This window comes from Symphodus melops (genome assembly GCF_947650265.1).
Source record: "Symphodus melops genome assembly, chromosome: 5".
Classification (NCBI taxonomy): domain Eukaryota; kingdom Metazoa; phylum Chordata; class Actinopteri; order Labriformes; family Labridae; genus Symphodus; species Symphodus melops.
In genome coordinates this window covers 20,267,041-20,281,947 of record NC_136695.1, presented here as the reverse complement: position 1 = coordinate 20,281,947, position 14,907 = coordinate 20,267,041, and the positions used below count along the sequence as shown (strand labels likewise).

The window sequence follows — 14,907 nt, the reverse complement described above, 5'->3', positions numbered from 1 at the left end:
AGGCCTTAGCTTCATGGAGCATTTGGTCTACAGGCCCTAGTGTGTGTGTGTGTGTGTGTGTGTGTGTGTCCAATCAATGTGAGGATAAAACAAACACATCGAAGAGGAATGAACTCTGGGCCTGCAGGACAGAAACACCGAGATGATATTATCTCAGTGCACATCTGGTGAGTTAAAAATAACCCAAACACACACACACACACACACACACACACACACACACACACACACACACACAGTTACACACATATGGCCTTAACCCTTATCATCACAAGAGGAAACAAGTTCACCCAGACAACCTTTCATCGCTGCACTTCCTGATTGGCTCAAAAGCTTTACGTTTTTAAAGTAGCAGCATCTGATGGGATTTCCTCATTTGAAGACAAAACAACCCGAAAAGGATTTGTCTGTCATTGAGTAAACCTGAAAACAAAAACCCTGTATGGTCAGCTAATTGAAACATGATGGTATTTTGTTATTTAAATGTAGTTTTGCTTTGTCTTCTATCTAACATATTTTTTGCATAAATAATCTTCACTTTTCGTACCATTGTATCCATCCTGGTTGATGTCTCCAAGGGGTGCTATAGCAGTGCCAAAACGTCCGAAGGTGTATGTGCCGGTGAGAGCAACAGGTTCAGAAAAGGTGAGCGGGGCTGTCTGCAGGTACAGGTACACCCTCCCCACCTCTCGAGGTTTGCTCTCCATCTCTCTCTCCATGTAGAGGGGCGCTCCGACCAGCACATCGTCCGTCCTGGGTATTTAAATCACAGTTGTAATGCTCACAGTAAGAGACAGAAAGAGTGAGGGTCGATAGATTGAAAATTCAATTTTCTACTTACCCATCTCCGTTTAGGTCAGTGACAGCCACTGAGTATCCAAAATAAGACGCCATCTGAGGAGCAGACAGGGAAAGAGCGTGCGTATTTTTAACCATAAACAAAATATGTTAACAAGATTTCCTCTAATTCAATTTTCATTCCATTTTCAAATTGAATTCATGCAAAAATTGGGAAGAAATCAATATCTGCTGCTGTAGGTGTACATTCTCCTACCTGTTCTCCTGTAAAGTTCTGGATGAAGGTCAGATTGGTGGAGTTGATCATTACTACCTAAAAAAGCAGAAAAAGTGAGATGCTTTACAGAAAAGCAAACAAAGCACCAGGCTTTGTCCCTACGGCACTTTACAAGCAAACATGATCAAGCAGTCTGACAAACAGGCACACAAAGAATGCCAGAAAAAGGACAGAAACCGCATTAAAAAAAAAGCCTTTATTCTATCCAAAAGCCATTCGCCCCCAGCCCCTAGCACCCGCCCTCCCCCACCACCATCATCTTGGTGCCTTAACCATTTCCCCCCTCATCTCTCTCTCCTTCCCCCCATCCTAACCTAGGTCGTGGGGAGAGTTGAAGGGGGGAGGCTGAGAATTCCTTCATAAGACCTAAAATAACAACCACATGGAGACAGCCGGGGGGCTACACGCTCACACACATGCACACACACATGAGCAGGAGGCTATACGTTGGCCTAATCACAGATGTTTTACAGACATACTAAATGAAGACTGTTACTAAAGAAATAATGTAAACACAAATGTTGCATCTAAGCGCTCCAAGTTGTCAGATCTACCATTGCCCCCCCCCCCCCCCCCCCCCCATATGACCTACAACCCCCCTCCTCTGTGACACTCACAGTGCACTGTCTGTACAGGACAGACCATTCTCACACCAGCTACAGCATCCAGACCCACAACACACACACTGCTTCAAAGTGTGTGTGTGTGTGAGCCGCATGGTGAGTCCTGCAGTTGCACTGCAGGTTAAGGTCAGGGGTCGGCTGTGTGTGTGTGGAGAAGGGTTAGTGGGGTTAGGTGGGGTCAGTGCCCTCCACATGCAGCGGAAGCCGTGTGTCATTAGGGGGATTGATACAGTCCGCCCTGGGGACAAGTTCCCATGTGAGAACACACTACAGTTAACAAATAGGCACACATACAGTATATAATTGTGATGTAGATACGTGTGTTTATTTATACAGTTCAAGCTGTAAATCAACACTACAGGACACATATAGAAGATTTTAGCTAACTGTGTCCAAGTGTCTGTTTGTACATACTCTCTGAGGCCCCTTGTAGTCTTTGTTTGAAAAACAAGAAGCTGTTTTCTCTCTGCTGCGTTGTTAAGTTCTTACATCATGATCCTCTTGGTCTTAATTCATGATGATGTCTTCTTATGTTGTTTGACTTCTTTTGTAGTTTCTGTTCTTATTTTTGTAGCTATCTTCCAGATTCTTTTAGTGTTTGGGTTCTTCTGTTGTTTTATTTTTGGCTCTGATATCGTTTGGGTTCCTGTATTGATTTGAAGCAATTCCTTATTTAGTATAACTTGCTTTTGTCTGTCAAAGCACTTTGTTAACCCTTGTTTTTAAAGGCGCTAAATAAACGAATAAATATCTAAAACGTAAAGAACGATATTGAAACTGTGAGTCAAAGTTTTACCAAAAGCCATCAGAACAACTTGATTAGTCTTTGCACTGATTCTACAAGTCTCTGGACTAAATTTACTGGAGGCATCGACATCATTCTTCCAAAACACGTTCCCTAATTTGGCGCTTTAGAGAAAGAGAGTGCTGTTGAACAAGTCTTTGTGACAGCTCTCATATATAAACAAATACTTTGGTGATGATGATTTTTATACTTGTCAAACCATTCGGTGAACATCTGTGCTCTGTAATGGAGGCATCTGCATTTACAATGTCCCTCATTCATTCAAGGCAGTTTTTCTTTAACTCTGATTTTTCCCCAAAATTACCAAAACTGTCTCAATGCAAATTCACTTTTATTTTGACTTTTTAGAAATCTATTACTTAATATGTTCTGAATGTATAAATATGCGTGTTAATATTTACTGCATATACATTCCATACTTACATATCCAAAGTTTTGCGCTCCTCTTGGGACTCCTGCTATCAGCTCTAAGAAACATGAAAACCAAAAACACTTGAATTAGTGTGAATATGTGTGAAGAGACGGACTTAGGAGAGGCTTTTTAAAAAAAAAAAGTCTTAAACCCTCTATCCACCCCACCCTGCCAGTCGTGCCAAGTGTCTCTGAGAACTGCCCGAGTGATTGGGTGCTTGTGTATTGATTGATGAGTGTGGTGCTATGAACTTATCAGGATGATCTGAGGTTCCCACCCAGAAAGAGAAGACAGAGCCCCCCCCCCCCCCCCCCCCCAATCCCTCCTGCTCTACGCAAAAGACTCGACCACGAGCCCATAAACCAGAACTTCCCAGATCCCTCTTCACTCAGAACTCCCATTTACGACCAGTTCTCCAATCTGAAGAGGCTTTGGGGGAACATGACCACAACAAGTTTTGTACCACAACACAACACACATCAACAAGCATGTGCAACCTCTTTATGCTCCCTTAAAGACTCGCTGACATGTGTTGTGCCTGAGGGTGCTCAGGCCTTTGCGGGGTTGGTATGGGGGTATGTAAACGCAAGGTTGTCCCGTAAAGATCCCACTAAATGGTGATTAGCAAAGATGCTCGGATAGACAGGAAATTATGAATGGAGAGCTGTAGTGGCATTGGGGGAGGGGGGGGGGGGGTCTCATGCTTGTGACACAGCTGCAGAAATGTGTGGTGACTGAGTTTGAAGAGGAGTAATAGAAAATGTTTGACAATAGATGTAGCATGACTGTGGTTGTTGGACACATTTTGTTTTCTCCAAATTTTCTTTGCTCTTTTTCCTCATGATTTTGGTGTATTTTATTTATTGTGCTGAAAAACTAAAACTGGTGGGAATAAATGTCTAAGTGATATTTAGTGATATATATATATATATATATATATATATATATATATATATATATATATATATATATATATATATGTTTTCCTACATTTGCATAATAAAGAGCAGGATTGAGTTAAGGTTTGTCACAGCTGATTGTCAGGTCCACCTCAGCTCCTTCATGTCACACAGGCACTTCAACATGTACAGTATATGACAAATGATATTATATTGAAATTATTATTCATAATATTAAAGCATGCTTGCTTCTTCAACAAAATATAAAATAAAATTTTTTAATTTCCTGTGTGAAAAAACCACACAGCGATATTGTATTACCCTTTATCTCGTATCAAAATAGATCCACATATAGAAAACTTGATATATTGCCCATCCCTAATTAAAACCATGTCTATATTTTCACAGTCTGTGGTAGTAATCCAAGCAGATACACATTTCTGCTGGCCTAATACTTCCAAAAAATGAGCTCAACGACACTTTTCTCTATTGAAGTGATGCTTTATGGCAGGCCTGCCTCGCTTTCCACCTAATATTTCAAATCCAGGAGAGATTCTTCTGCAGATCGAAAGAGGTCTGTTGAGTCTGTCACTAATCATTCTAATCAGACCAAATGAAGTAGAGGAAATCCCTTTATCAGCAGTTCCTGAAGTCCTGTCCCCTAAGGGTCGCGACCCAGACATACAGAGACAGTTCTCATTACTGCCTCTGAGTTCAGACCAAGACACTGTCGCACAGCTGTCCGCTATCTATCGCTCACCCTGCAAACATCCCCCACTGTGGCACTAGCATCCAGCCAGAGAGCACAAGGAGACATCCCACATGTGGTGTTTCGGCCTGTGCTGCAGGGTGCACTCCTGATAAAGCTAGCGAGGGTTTTTTTTCTGCTGCTGCATGTGGTTAGATGTAATCAGTTGTGTGCTTTGTCACCTTGTTCAGAGTCTCCTGTAAACTCCCCCACTGCCACAGAGTAACCTAAAGAGAAATGGGTTGCACATGACAACATTCGGGTGAGATTAACTCAACACAGGATGCTCTGTGCAATCTGTATTTGAAGCATGTAAGGAAACATATGATGCAATTCAATCAACGTTGTTGCCAGTTTCCGTAAGTGCACGTTACCAAGGTAGCTGTCGTCATGTGTGTCCTCAGCAGCTCTGGTGTGTTTCTCTCCTGGAACCTTTCTCAGCACCGCCTTCAAAGAGTAGCCGTTCAGTATCTCAGCTATCCCTGCTGTCATTACCTGACCTGATAAATAGATGAGGAAAAACAAACAAGCAGGGTTGAGAGAGTCACATCTGTTCACAGACAGCGGCATCAGCTCAAAAACACCACAAAGGGAGCACAGCTGCGCTCCAGTTTGGGAAAACTCCCAGAAGCTGGACAACCTGCTCCCTGTGACATATGCACAAAGCTTAGCAACACATACAAGTCTTCCCTGAGGAAAGCTCAAACACATCACAGGCAGAGGAGTAGCTGAAAAAAAACAAAAAAAACACCCCTATGTTCCTTTAAAAAACTCCCATGAAAACAAGGGTTTTCCTTTCTGCTGGGGCTTTCTGAATTATAGGTGAACACACGCAAACACCACCCTTCCTCTGCTGTTGAACAAGAGGTCAAGCAAACAAATGATTTTATCTACGACTGCCCTCAACCTTCCATAAATCCTCCTTAATGTGTGTGTGCGTATGCGCTGACGGGGAGGAAAATATGCCCTCTTAACCCTCCCTTCAACTCTTTTTTTTCTTTTTCTCAGCCCCTCCCTCCTGGAAAAACACATCACTGCATCAGCTCATTATTAAGCCTTTATCTGATTAATGAGACAAACTGCTGATACACATGCATAAGTCACACAAGTGTCCTTTACGCCCGGCGATGACAAGATTGTATATAAAAACGTCTTTTCGCGATGACTCAAGACGAAAGGCTGAAGATAATTGTTGTATATTAGAGACCATAAAAATCCAGACTGAGTGCTTTTATAAACATTCGGAGGAAGTGTTTTAACTGGAGGCAGCCAGCCTTGCCACGATGAGGGCACAGAGAGCCAGCAGTCCATTAGACTGTCTGTAAAGCCTGTCTCGTGTGGTCTTGTATGCTGGGGCAATCATTATTTAACCATATGTAACAGCAGCAATGCCAAACAATAACCCCAAATCATAACAGAACATGAAGACATTTTTAAATATCAATCACTGAGACACTTCTGGTCTTCCTTTCTTTCCCCTTAGACAAACATACTCTTGCTCTTTTTCTGTATTTGAGGCAAATGAAGCACCGTGGAGTGACGGATGAGGGGGTTACGAATAAAAGTGACGAGAAATGAGTTTGCACAGCGAATCAGTGAACGTCTCCAGCTGCAGATCTCCTCTCTAAATTTAGATGACACACTCTCACACACCTGGATCTGGGGGAGTTAGCACGCTACACTTCAACAGCCGAGCTCTGACAAACGCCGGCTGTGTCTACACCTATTAGGACACTTCATCCTTCTGCTTAGACTACAGCTCCACATACCCAGCAAGCCAGCTGACCTTTCATCAAACACAAGATCCATCTTTCTGGCTCCTTCTCTGGGGTCTCTCTTTACTCCCCTCTCTACTCATCTTTCTCCCTTACCCGCTGCAGCGTGTTTCTATCATCTCCTTACCAGTCCTCCATCACTCCCGCTGTCCTCCCTGTTCTCTATTTCTCTCAGTATGTATATTCTAAACACCTTTCCTCTCTCCTCTCCAACCCTGTAGCTTAACCTTGAGCCTCTTCCATCTCCTAAAAGCTTTTTCCAAGCCCCTCTGTGCTTTATCACAGGGGCAGAGGGGCAGTACCTCCACACTCCATTACCCCCTGATCAGCTCATTACAGAGCCCAAACACCCACTTCCTGTTGGACTGTTACAGAAAGAGAGCAGAATGAGGTAAGGCAGCCTTGATGGGAAAGACTTAAGGGGCAAAGACACATTTTTTTTTCCACCTTGTCCTACGAAGAAAAAAAGAAAAATGCAAATCTGGCAACTGTATTTTTGAGCGTGTGTGTGTGGGTGGATCATTCTGACTGTTTAACTCATTTTCATTCTTTTCTCTCTTTTGAACACCTTCCCGTCGATGAAATCATCGAAAAAGAGGGAGCAAATACAGGTTTACACACTGTTGTCACAGTTACCTTGCCAGTAATAGCTCCCAGGTCCTCCTACCACCAGCGTTCCTTCCTAGAACAAATCAAACAACTCATGTGATCACGTGTCATATGTTGGTGAACTTTTGCATGCGAGTGTGTGTTTGTGTGTGATTTGCAGGATATGTGTACAAACATAGTGTGAGCACGTCATTCCTGCTGTCACGTCTGTGGAGAGTGACAGTTTCCTGTACAGGAGGGTAGAACTGGACCATGAGACACACGTCAAAGGTCACATTGACATTGCAGCATAAGAATGTGTAAACGTGTGTGTGTGTGTGTTTGGTCTTTTGTGTTCAGAGGTGATGGGTCACTTCAGGAGTTGAGCCTCCTCCAGGGACAAAACATGTTCTCATCTCCCTGGAGTCCATAAATCTCTACGGGGGGGGGGGGATGCTCTGCCTGAGAGGGGACACAAGATGTGTGTAGGAGGTTGTCATGGCAATAGCATGTGGTAAACTTTACCTTGGTGAAATCCACACTGAAGCCAGCCTGGCAGAACCCTTGTCCCTCTGGGTCTGGATCATCTGAAAGGACATGCAAGCTATTGGTTAACAAAAAAAAGAAGAAAAAAAAACCATCCTTAAAAACTCTCAGAAGTATTGAAGAAAAAAACATTCTGAAACAACATACTCAGGTAATGATGCAGAAATCATTACCGGGAGCGCTTATATTTAAAATTATTTCAAAACTACAAATACATTTTGAAAATAAAATTATACAACCACTGAGATGTTTCACATAAAACCTATGTGCACATTATCAATTGTTTTCCGTTTGAGAGCCACCCTGAGGTGAAGCTTAATGATGCGTATACACATGCAAGTACAAACAAAGGCTGAGTTATAGTAGTAGTCTGAGTGCTCGTAGATTCATGTTAAGATGAAACAGCGAAAGCCGCTGGAGGCCGGAAAAAACAACATCTCAGGGACATGATTACAAAATATTTCTGCTGGCCTGAGAATGTTGCAGAATCATTCCCATCTTAAGAACTATCGAGTTTACAGAGTGATTATTTCAGTCTTGATGAGACAGAACTGGCATGAAAAAAAAAAGACATCTCGGAAGTGAGAGTATGAATCAGCGTGCATGCAAGAGCGAACAGTGCAGGGTTTTTTATTCAGACTGGATGATAGAGGGTTGTGCTTGATCTGTTTATGATGTGCCACCTGATAGGCTGCATTTCCCCTTATCACACTCTGCTGGGGCCTCGTATCACTGTGTGTGAAGGCAGAGACGGAAGAATGTCGAAAGCAGGAGAGAAGAAAAGAAATTGAAGGTGAAGGGAGGAGGTAAAGAAAATCCCATGATTCCCATTTAGAGTACTACTGACAGAAATAAGAGGACCTCAGAGGGAAATGGATTCTTTTAGAGAGATGGATGATCAGGTCGCTGCGGCTCCTTTCACAAGAACAGGAATGTGAATCTTTTGAGATGAAGCTGACCCAAAAAAACCGTGTGAGCTTGTTGCTTTTGGGTAAGTGTTTCAGATACTCACCTCTGAGGCTTAGGTCCCCAAACAACCAGAGCAGAGACACATTGAATTTTGTGTATCAGAAATTAATCTAAAACTTGTCAATTAAAATAAAGGCTGTAGGTTAATCATATCTCACTGACAATTCATTATTTCCCTCCCAAATACACAAAGCCATCTTTTCTGATGTGGTTGAACTGGATAAAGTGAATTCGAATGATTTTTAAAGGCTTTAGCTTGAGCAGAAAGAAAACGAAGTCAAAGGAAGGGAAGATAGAAAAATGAAGATGGAGACAGCTGGATTCGGGGGCTGCAGAGTGACTCACTGGTCCTGCAGGGTGAGTACTCTGCGTAGGCGCTGAAGTTCTGGACGGCCACATAGCAGGTCCCCACGGGGTCCTTCTCCCCGCTTAACTTCACCGTCCGCCAGTGATAAAGAGGAGCACATGCCTACACGACAAAGAACACTGTGAATCCCATTGAAATCATGGCAGACGTTTCACTGTGACTTAAAGGGGACACAACAACAAGACGTTTAACCTTTAGTTTCTCGGTGTGCGCGGTATGATGAGGCATTTAAACACCTGTTATATTATATACACGCTGGTATAATGTCTACTCACCACCACTTTTCCTTTGTGTGACCTTACTGATGCTCCGAACCACTGGTGCGACTTAAACTCCAGGGGCTCCCTGGTCTTGTTCACCTTTATCATTCTGTTATCTTGAGAGAGATGGAGATGTAGAAAGAGAGAGAGACAAAGAGGAAGGTAAACAGACATTTAAAGGAGAATGAAATGAACAGTCTGTGATGGTGCCAGTAAGAGCTGATACAGCCTGTGGGGTAATGTGGCTGCAGGCCTGTAACTCGGTCTCGATGAATGGGAAGCATTTGTCGTTGATATAGTAGGAACAAACAGCGGCTTTAAAACAGGCCTATAACAAACATCAAAACGCCATTTGCCCCCCAGAAACAGACATTTGTCAGGATGCTGGAGGTTTCTTTTCAGTTAAAGCCTTCTCTATAAAACCTTACAACACATAAGAGACTTACTTTGAACAGGTCTCAACAGACACACACACACACACACACACACACACACTTGTACGCACACATTATGAGCATTTCCCGGCCCCACTTGTAATAAAGTGTCATGTGTTCATGTGTGTCTCCGCTCTGCGTTGGATATTTTCCAGTTATTTTAAACTTCAGCTGGGCCTCTTTAGAGCTGTGCAGAGCTCTTCACATTAAACACCTTCATTTAGCACATGCACACACACACACACACACACATACACACACGCACACACACACACACACATGCACACAATCAGGCATGCATCACGGCAGGTGTTGCCAACAGTTTTGTTAAGCTAATAAAGTGTTTGAATGTTTCATCGTCTCTGTGGGAGTTTGTTGCAGGGTTAATTTGGTTCTTAATACAGTACACATTTATGTCTGGTCATCATTTGATTTACAGGTTAGATATTAGGCCTGAACTACATCCTAATACTGTGGCTGCATGTAGAGGTGGGAAAAAAATATCAGTTTATGAGATTCTCATCTTCTGAGATTTTAAATTGATTTATAACTTCCAAAACTTTGGGCTAATCACTCAGTCGCTTCCTGCGAAGTGCTCAGGCGAGCTCTTTAAAGCAAAGATTCCCAGCCCTATCTGCATCTCTAGATTTATTTGACTTACATGGAATACTTTGTAATTTGAGGTTAAAGTGAAGGCATCATGTTTTGAAGGAACTTTAGCTCCACTGAAGAAACAGCAGAGGACTGGCTTACCATATCAAGTTCCTCAAAAAGATATAGATAAGTTTATCAGCGTTTGTATGATTCGAGCATTTATCATTTCCTTTATAACTTTTAATGTCATGTTTCTCCTGTGTTTGCGTGTCACTATCAACTTATCCACCACTGTTGCACTCCTGGCTTCACTGGCATGTCTCGACACTTCTGCATATCATCACCGAAACAACACACACTTGACCACATGTGAAGCTGATGCACTGATATTAACCAGGAAGAGTACACACAGATGTTCACCACTCCTGCTGATGTTTTGAACAGTCTGCACGAGTGTCTCTTTGTCTAGTTTAATACCTGCAACAGACTGATCGTCTTTAACTCTCCAAACATACACCCTGGCCTCTGTCATCAATCAACTTCTGGATTCACATTTGTTCCTCTCGGATTCTTCTTTGATCCGCAAACCTGAAATTATGCCCAAAGCACTTGAACTAAAACAAGTACAAACACACTCAAACTATCCGTTTGTGGAAAATAGTCAGTTATATATTTGAGGCAGATCTGCGTGATACCCTTTTTGATATAAATTGCAGTGGAAGTTAAGTCAATTTTCTTTAATACATACACAGATCCAATGTTGAAAATCCCAATTTAACACAGTGGGCTTTTACAGTCTGTACTGTCAGACTCCATCAGCTGATCTGCTACCAACTGTTAGTTCTTACTCCCACATTACCAGCTCATTGATACATCCGCTGATACCAAGCAGCCGACTAGCAACATCCAATCATGTGCATTCATCTTGACACAGTAGTGTACACCTCTTGCCAGTCCTCACTTCCTGCAGCTCTACACAATCTACAAATATCTGCTTGTTTCACGTCTCTCCTCTTTTGCATTGGAGCCGTTGAGCCTCGGCTACAGCCTAATTCTTAAGTATAAGAAAGTGGCTCTCAAACAGGATTCAATCCCTCAAAGTAAACCGTGCAATAAAAGGTCACCCTCTTAGAGATGATAGAAGACATCGCACAAAAAAAGAGAGCAAAAGAAAGAGAGATGAATGGAGGTAAAAGACTGATGGAGAGGGAGAGGGGGAGACATCGGGAGGGGAAACAAGACAGGGATACATTTTCAAGTCTAATAAAAAGCAGACCTCACCCAATCCCATTTCTTCCGAGGGGGAACTAAATTCCCATGTGCATACAGTTTACCCCCATCCTCTCTCTCTCTCTCTCTCGTCCCCACTTGTTCTCTCTCTAACTCCAACACACACACCTAACACACCAAGATGGAAAAGCGTGCATAAAGGACATGAAATGCACAAACAAAGGCTGATTGGACAGTTAACTATGATGATAATAGATTTAAAAGGCTAATCAACATGATGCAGACTTACACCATCAAACCCGCCAGAGACCTCTTTTCTTTTTCTTTTTTTTTTGTCAGACGAGGCTGATGAGACCCACATGTCTTATCTTTCTTTTTCATACATGTGCCAACTCATGTGCGCACACATAACAGATACACATCAGGTTACGAAACTCCAGTCTGACATCTGGGGCTACATTTGCCTTGAAAAGGATGCACTTGGATCTTAGTGAAGTGATGAATGCTTGTAAAATGTAATTTTACTGAAAATTCTCCTCATGAAACGATAACACTGAGCATCTGTACCACAGTCAGTTCATGGTGAAGTTCCTCCATTCCAAAACCTGTAATAAGAGTCTATTGGATTTGGACACATTTGTGTAGGGGCCCTCAGGAGGTCTGCCATACATTTATTTTGACGAAGATTCATAAAACTTTATGGTTACTCACTGGAATTATCAAAAGGAATCTGTCTGCAGCTGTCGGGGAGCCCTGGCCAGGGGCAGTAGTAGACAGCCCCAGCCTCCACAACGCCAGGTTGGGAGGTGTTGGCCTTAGGAGCCCCCACCAACACACTGAACCTGGTAGGGGTGGAAGGAGAACATACAAGAAGATATGCAGTAGAGTGTTCAATTTATAATGCATGCTTTTGCAGCCAATGCTCAATTTCACGTACATATCAGATTCTTTTTAATTTTTTCTATGCAGTTTAAATCTGACACCAGCCTATACACATCATGTGCAGTAAACAAGATGATAAAGCCTCAGATAGTTTCTAGGCTCATGTGGATCTATTGAACCATAACTTCTGCACGACCCTGATGGAAGAACTTTTTTTTTTTTTTTTTTCAAGCAAGATTTTGTCTTGGTGTCGCCACTCACGTGTTGCTGTCGCTGGTCGCTTGGTAGAAGTCCACCGAATAACCGAAATAACTTCCCTCGGGTCCCCTGAAAACCGTGGGATGCTCTGCATAAAGGTTAAAACTCCAAACTCCATTCAAAGCCGGACACAGCACCGACAGCAGCCCGAGAATAAAGATCCCCGCGGAGGAAACACAGTCCCCTGCACGCTCCATCCCCTGTTCAGCCAGCTGCGCACGAGTCCCGAAAAATGAGAGGGAACCAGGAGACAGAGAGAGGAAGAAGAGAGGGACAGAAGGAGAGAGAAGAGGGGACCAAGAGAGAAGTTCCTCTGTGCAGGTGAGGTAGGTTTGTCCAGGGTTAAGTCCGCAAACTGTCACTGGATCAATGTGCTCCCCCCAAAAACTGCCTCTTGACACCCTGAAACCATCAGGTCTGTCTAGAGTGACTTTCAGCTCCAAGTCTGCACAGCCGCGCCCCCGCCCTCTGCACAAAACTTTACCCCCTACCCACACATAGATCACACACACACACGCACGCACACACACACACACACACACACACATTACAAGACCACATCTGAGCGCGCAGCAGAACCGGGCGGCGCGTCACAGCTCCTTTTAGGGCTCAGATATATTCTCTGTGGCGAATTGAGACCTTCAGTCTGCGAAAATAAATAATACTGAGGTGAGATTTACAACCTCTTTTCTCATCAGTCAAGAAAGATATGCATTTGCAGGCAAGCGCGAATGAAAAGATTAGCAGTCCATCAATTATTGGCCACTTGGCTTAACTGTGCCGCTGAAACAGGGCAGCGTTTTCTTCCATTGAGAATAACCTCTTGTATAATTAAGTGTGTAATTATGATGTCGGTTTAGAGCAGAAATCTCTCGAGCTCTGTAAGTTTGGGAAATTTGGACTCGCGCGCCGTTTCACTCAACACCATGTACTTTTTTTTCCTGCATAAACCTCAGAGGTGATATACTGGTCCGTGACTGAAAATAATATCCTACAATGAAAAACAGATTTAAACGACGTGACAGGATAGACCATAGTTTCTGTCTCTTAAACTCTCCTCACTTCATAGTCCACTTCTAGGAAAACTTCCCATCGGCTATTTACCGCAGCTTGGGAAGTTTGTTTTAATTAAACCAAGCTTTATGGGCAAATTTGCATGGAATTAAACTCTGGAGAACTGCCTCAGTGTTGTTAAAGTGCTCTGGAGTGTGTTTCCTGTCAAGAGAGTTGATAAGAAGCAGGTGAGAAGGTGAGGTAAAGGTTATATGAGAAGGACCTAAAATCCTTGACCTGCCAGATGGAGGAGTTTCTCACCTCCACAAGCTTTGCCTGCCCTGCCCTCTAACTTTAACACATTTCTTTCCATCATCCTATTCCAGTAATGATGTCTCCGTACATTCTTGCAGATTTGAGGTCAGTCTTGGTTCATCTTTGCACGTCTCCCGGATCTGCTTAGGATTGGAACACTGAAGTATTTGCGAGACAAAGAAGAGAGTAAATGAAAGGGTCTGTTCTTTCTCAGCTGCTTCTTTGTAAACTGAATCTTGGAAGAAAAAAAAACAAAAAACTCTTGAAAACATGAGCACATCGGAGACAGATGTGCTCCCTCAAATGGTGAAAAAAGAAAGATGGCGAGTGTGATTGAGTGAGGAGGCAGCAGGCGGACATATTCCTCCTCTTTTACCCCTCTTGGCTTAAGTTATGTTTCTTGAATTTAAATACACATCAGTGTCAGGTTTCACTTTCTTAACCGTCTTACATCCAATACAACTCTCCCAAATATCACATCTTAGGAATGTGCATATTCACTCACGTACTGTTCACCTCAGTCTGCGATAATCCTGTTTGCAGAAACACACTTTATTCTGGATTGATTATTGCACGTGCACAGCAAGTGCTTTATAGTCTATACTGTGTCCATGTTCTTCCACCTTCTACACACATTCATTATGAGACTGTTTTGTGTCAGATTAGAGCCACATCCTTTCTGCATTAGACTAATCCATTAGTTATACACACAGCATGTATTATACTGTAACTGTCCTTGGCACAGATGCAAGCACAGGAGCACTTGAACACAAATGCATAAACACTGAATTAAGATCCCTTTGTCCTGTTAAGTACTTTAATGATATAAAGAGCTATTCCTCCAACACTTGACAGAAAGGATGACTACACAAGACACAAAGCAGTGCTAACCAGCCAAACGTGCTACTATGCTCAAGCTCATTGGTCTTATTTTTGATGCTAAGCAAAGTGAAACATGAGGACTACTTTGTGTTTACTGAGACATGCTGAGGTAAACATCAGTGTCCTGGAGATTTAAAGAATTACTGACATCACGTCTCTGGGGATGGAAACACAAGTTGATTTGTGATTTACTTCCGAGTGGAATCCAGGCTGACCTTGAACATCCAGAAACATCCTGAAACTTGAGGTAGT

At 42.9% G+C, this 14,907-nt stretch overlaps 1 protein-coding gene across 1 annotated transcript in view; it reads right to left on the bottom strand.

The window, feature by feature from the left end:
• itga8 (integrin, alpha 8) overlaps window positions 1–12,910 on the bottom strand; it is a 40,432-nt gene extending 27,522 nt beyond the window's left edge. Inside the window, exons 1-12 of the mRNA XM_079343170.1 lie at window positions 12,469–12,910; window positions 12,037–12,167; window positions 9,083–9,183; window positions 8,786–8,909; window positions 7,451–7,512; window positions 6,974–7,019; window positions 4,937–5,062; window positions 4,745–4,789; window positions 2,927–2,970; window positions 1,055–1,111; window positions 842–894; window positions 548–753 (exon numbers count right to left, since the gene is read on the bottom strand). Coding sequence (XP_079199296.1) covers window positions 548–753; window positions 842–894; window positions 1,055–1,111; window positions 2,927–2,970; window positions 4,745–4,789; window positions 4,937–5,062; window positions 6,974–7,019; window positions 7,451–7,512; window positions 8,786–8,909; window positions 9,083–9,183; window positions 12,037–12,167; window positions 12,469–12,662 — 1,189 coding nt within the window. The 5' untranslated portion in view covers window positions 12,663–12,910. The remainder of the gene's footprint in view (window positions 1–547; window positions 754–841; window positions 895–1,054; window positions 1,112–2,926; window positions 2,971–4,744; window positions 4,790–4,936; window positions 5,063–6,973; window positions 7,020–7,450; window positions 7,513–8,785; window positions 8,910–9,082; window positions 9,184–12,036; window positions 12,168–12,468) is intronic.
• Between the last annotated feature and the right edge of the window lie 1,997 nt (window positions 12,911–14,907).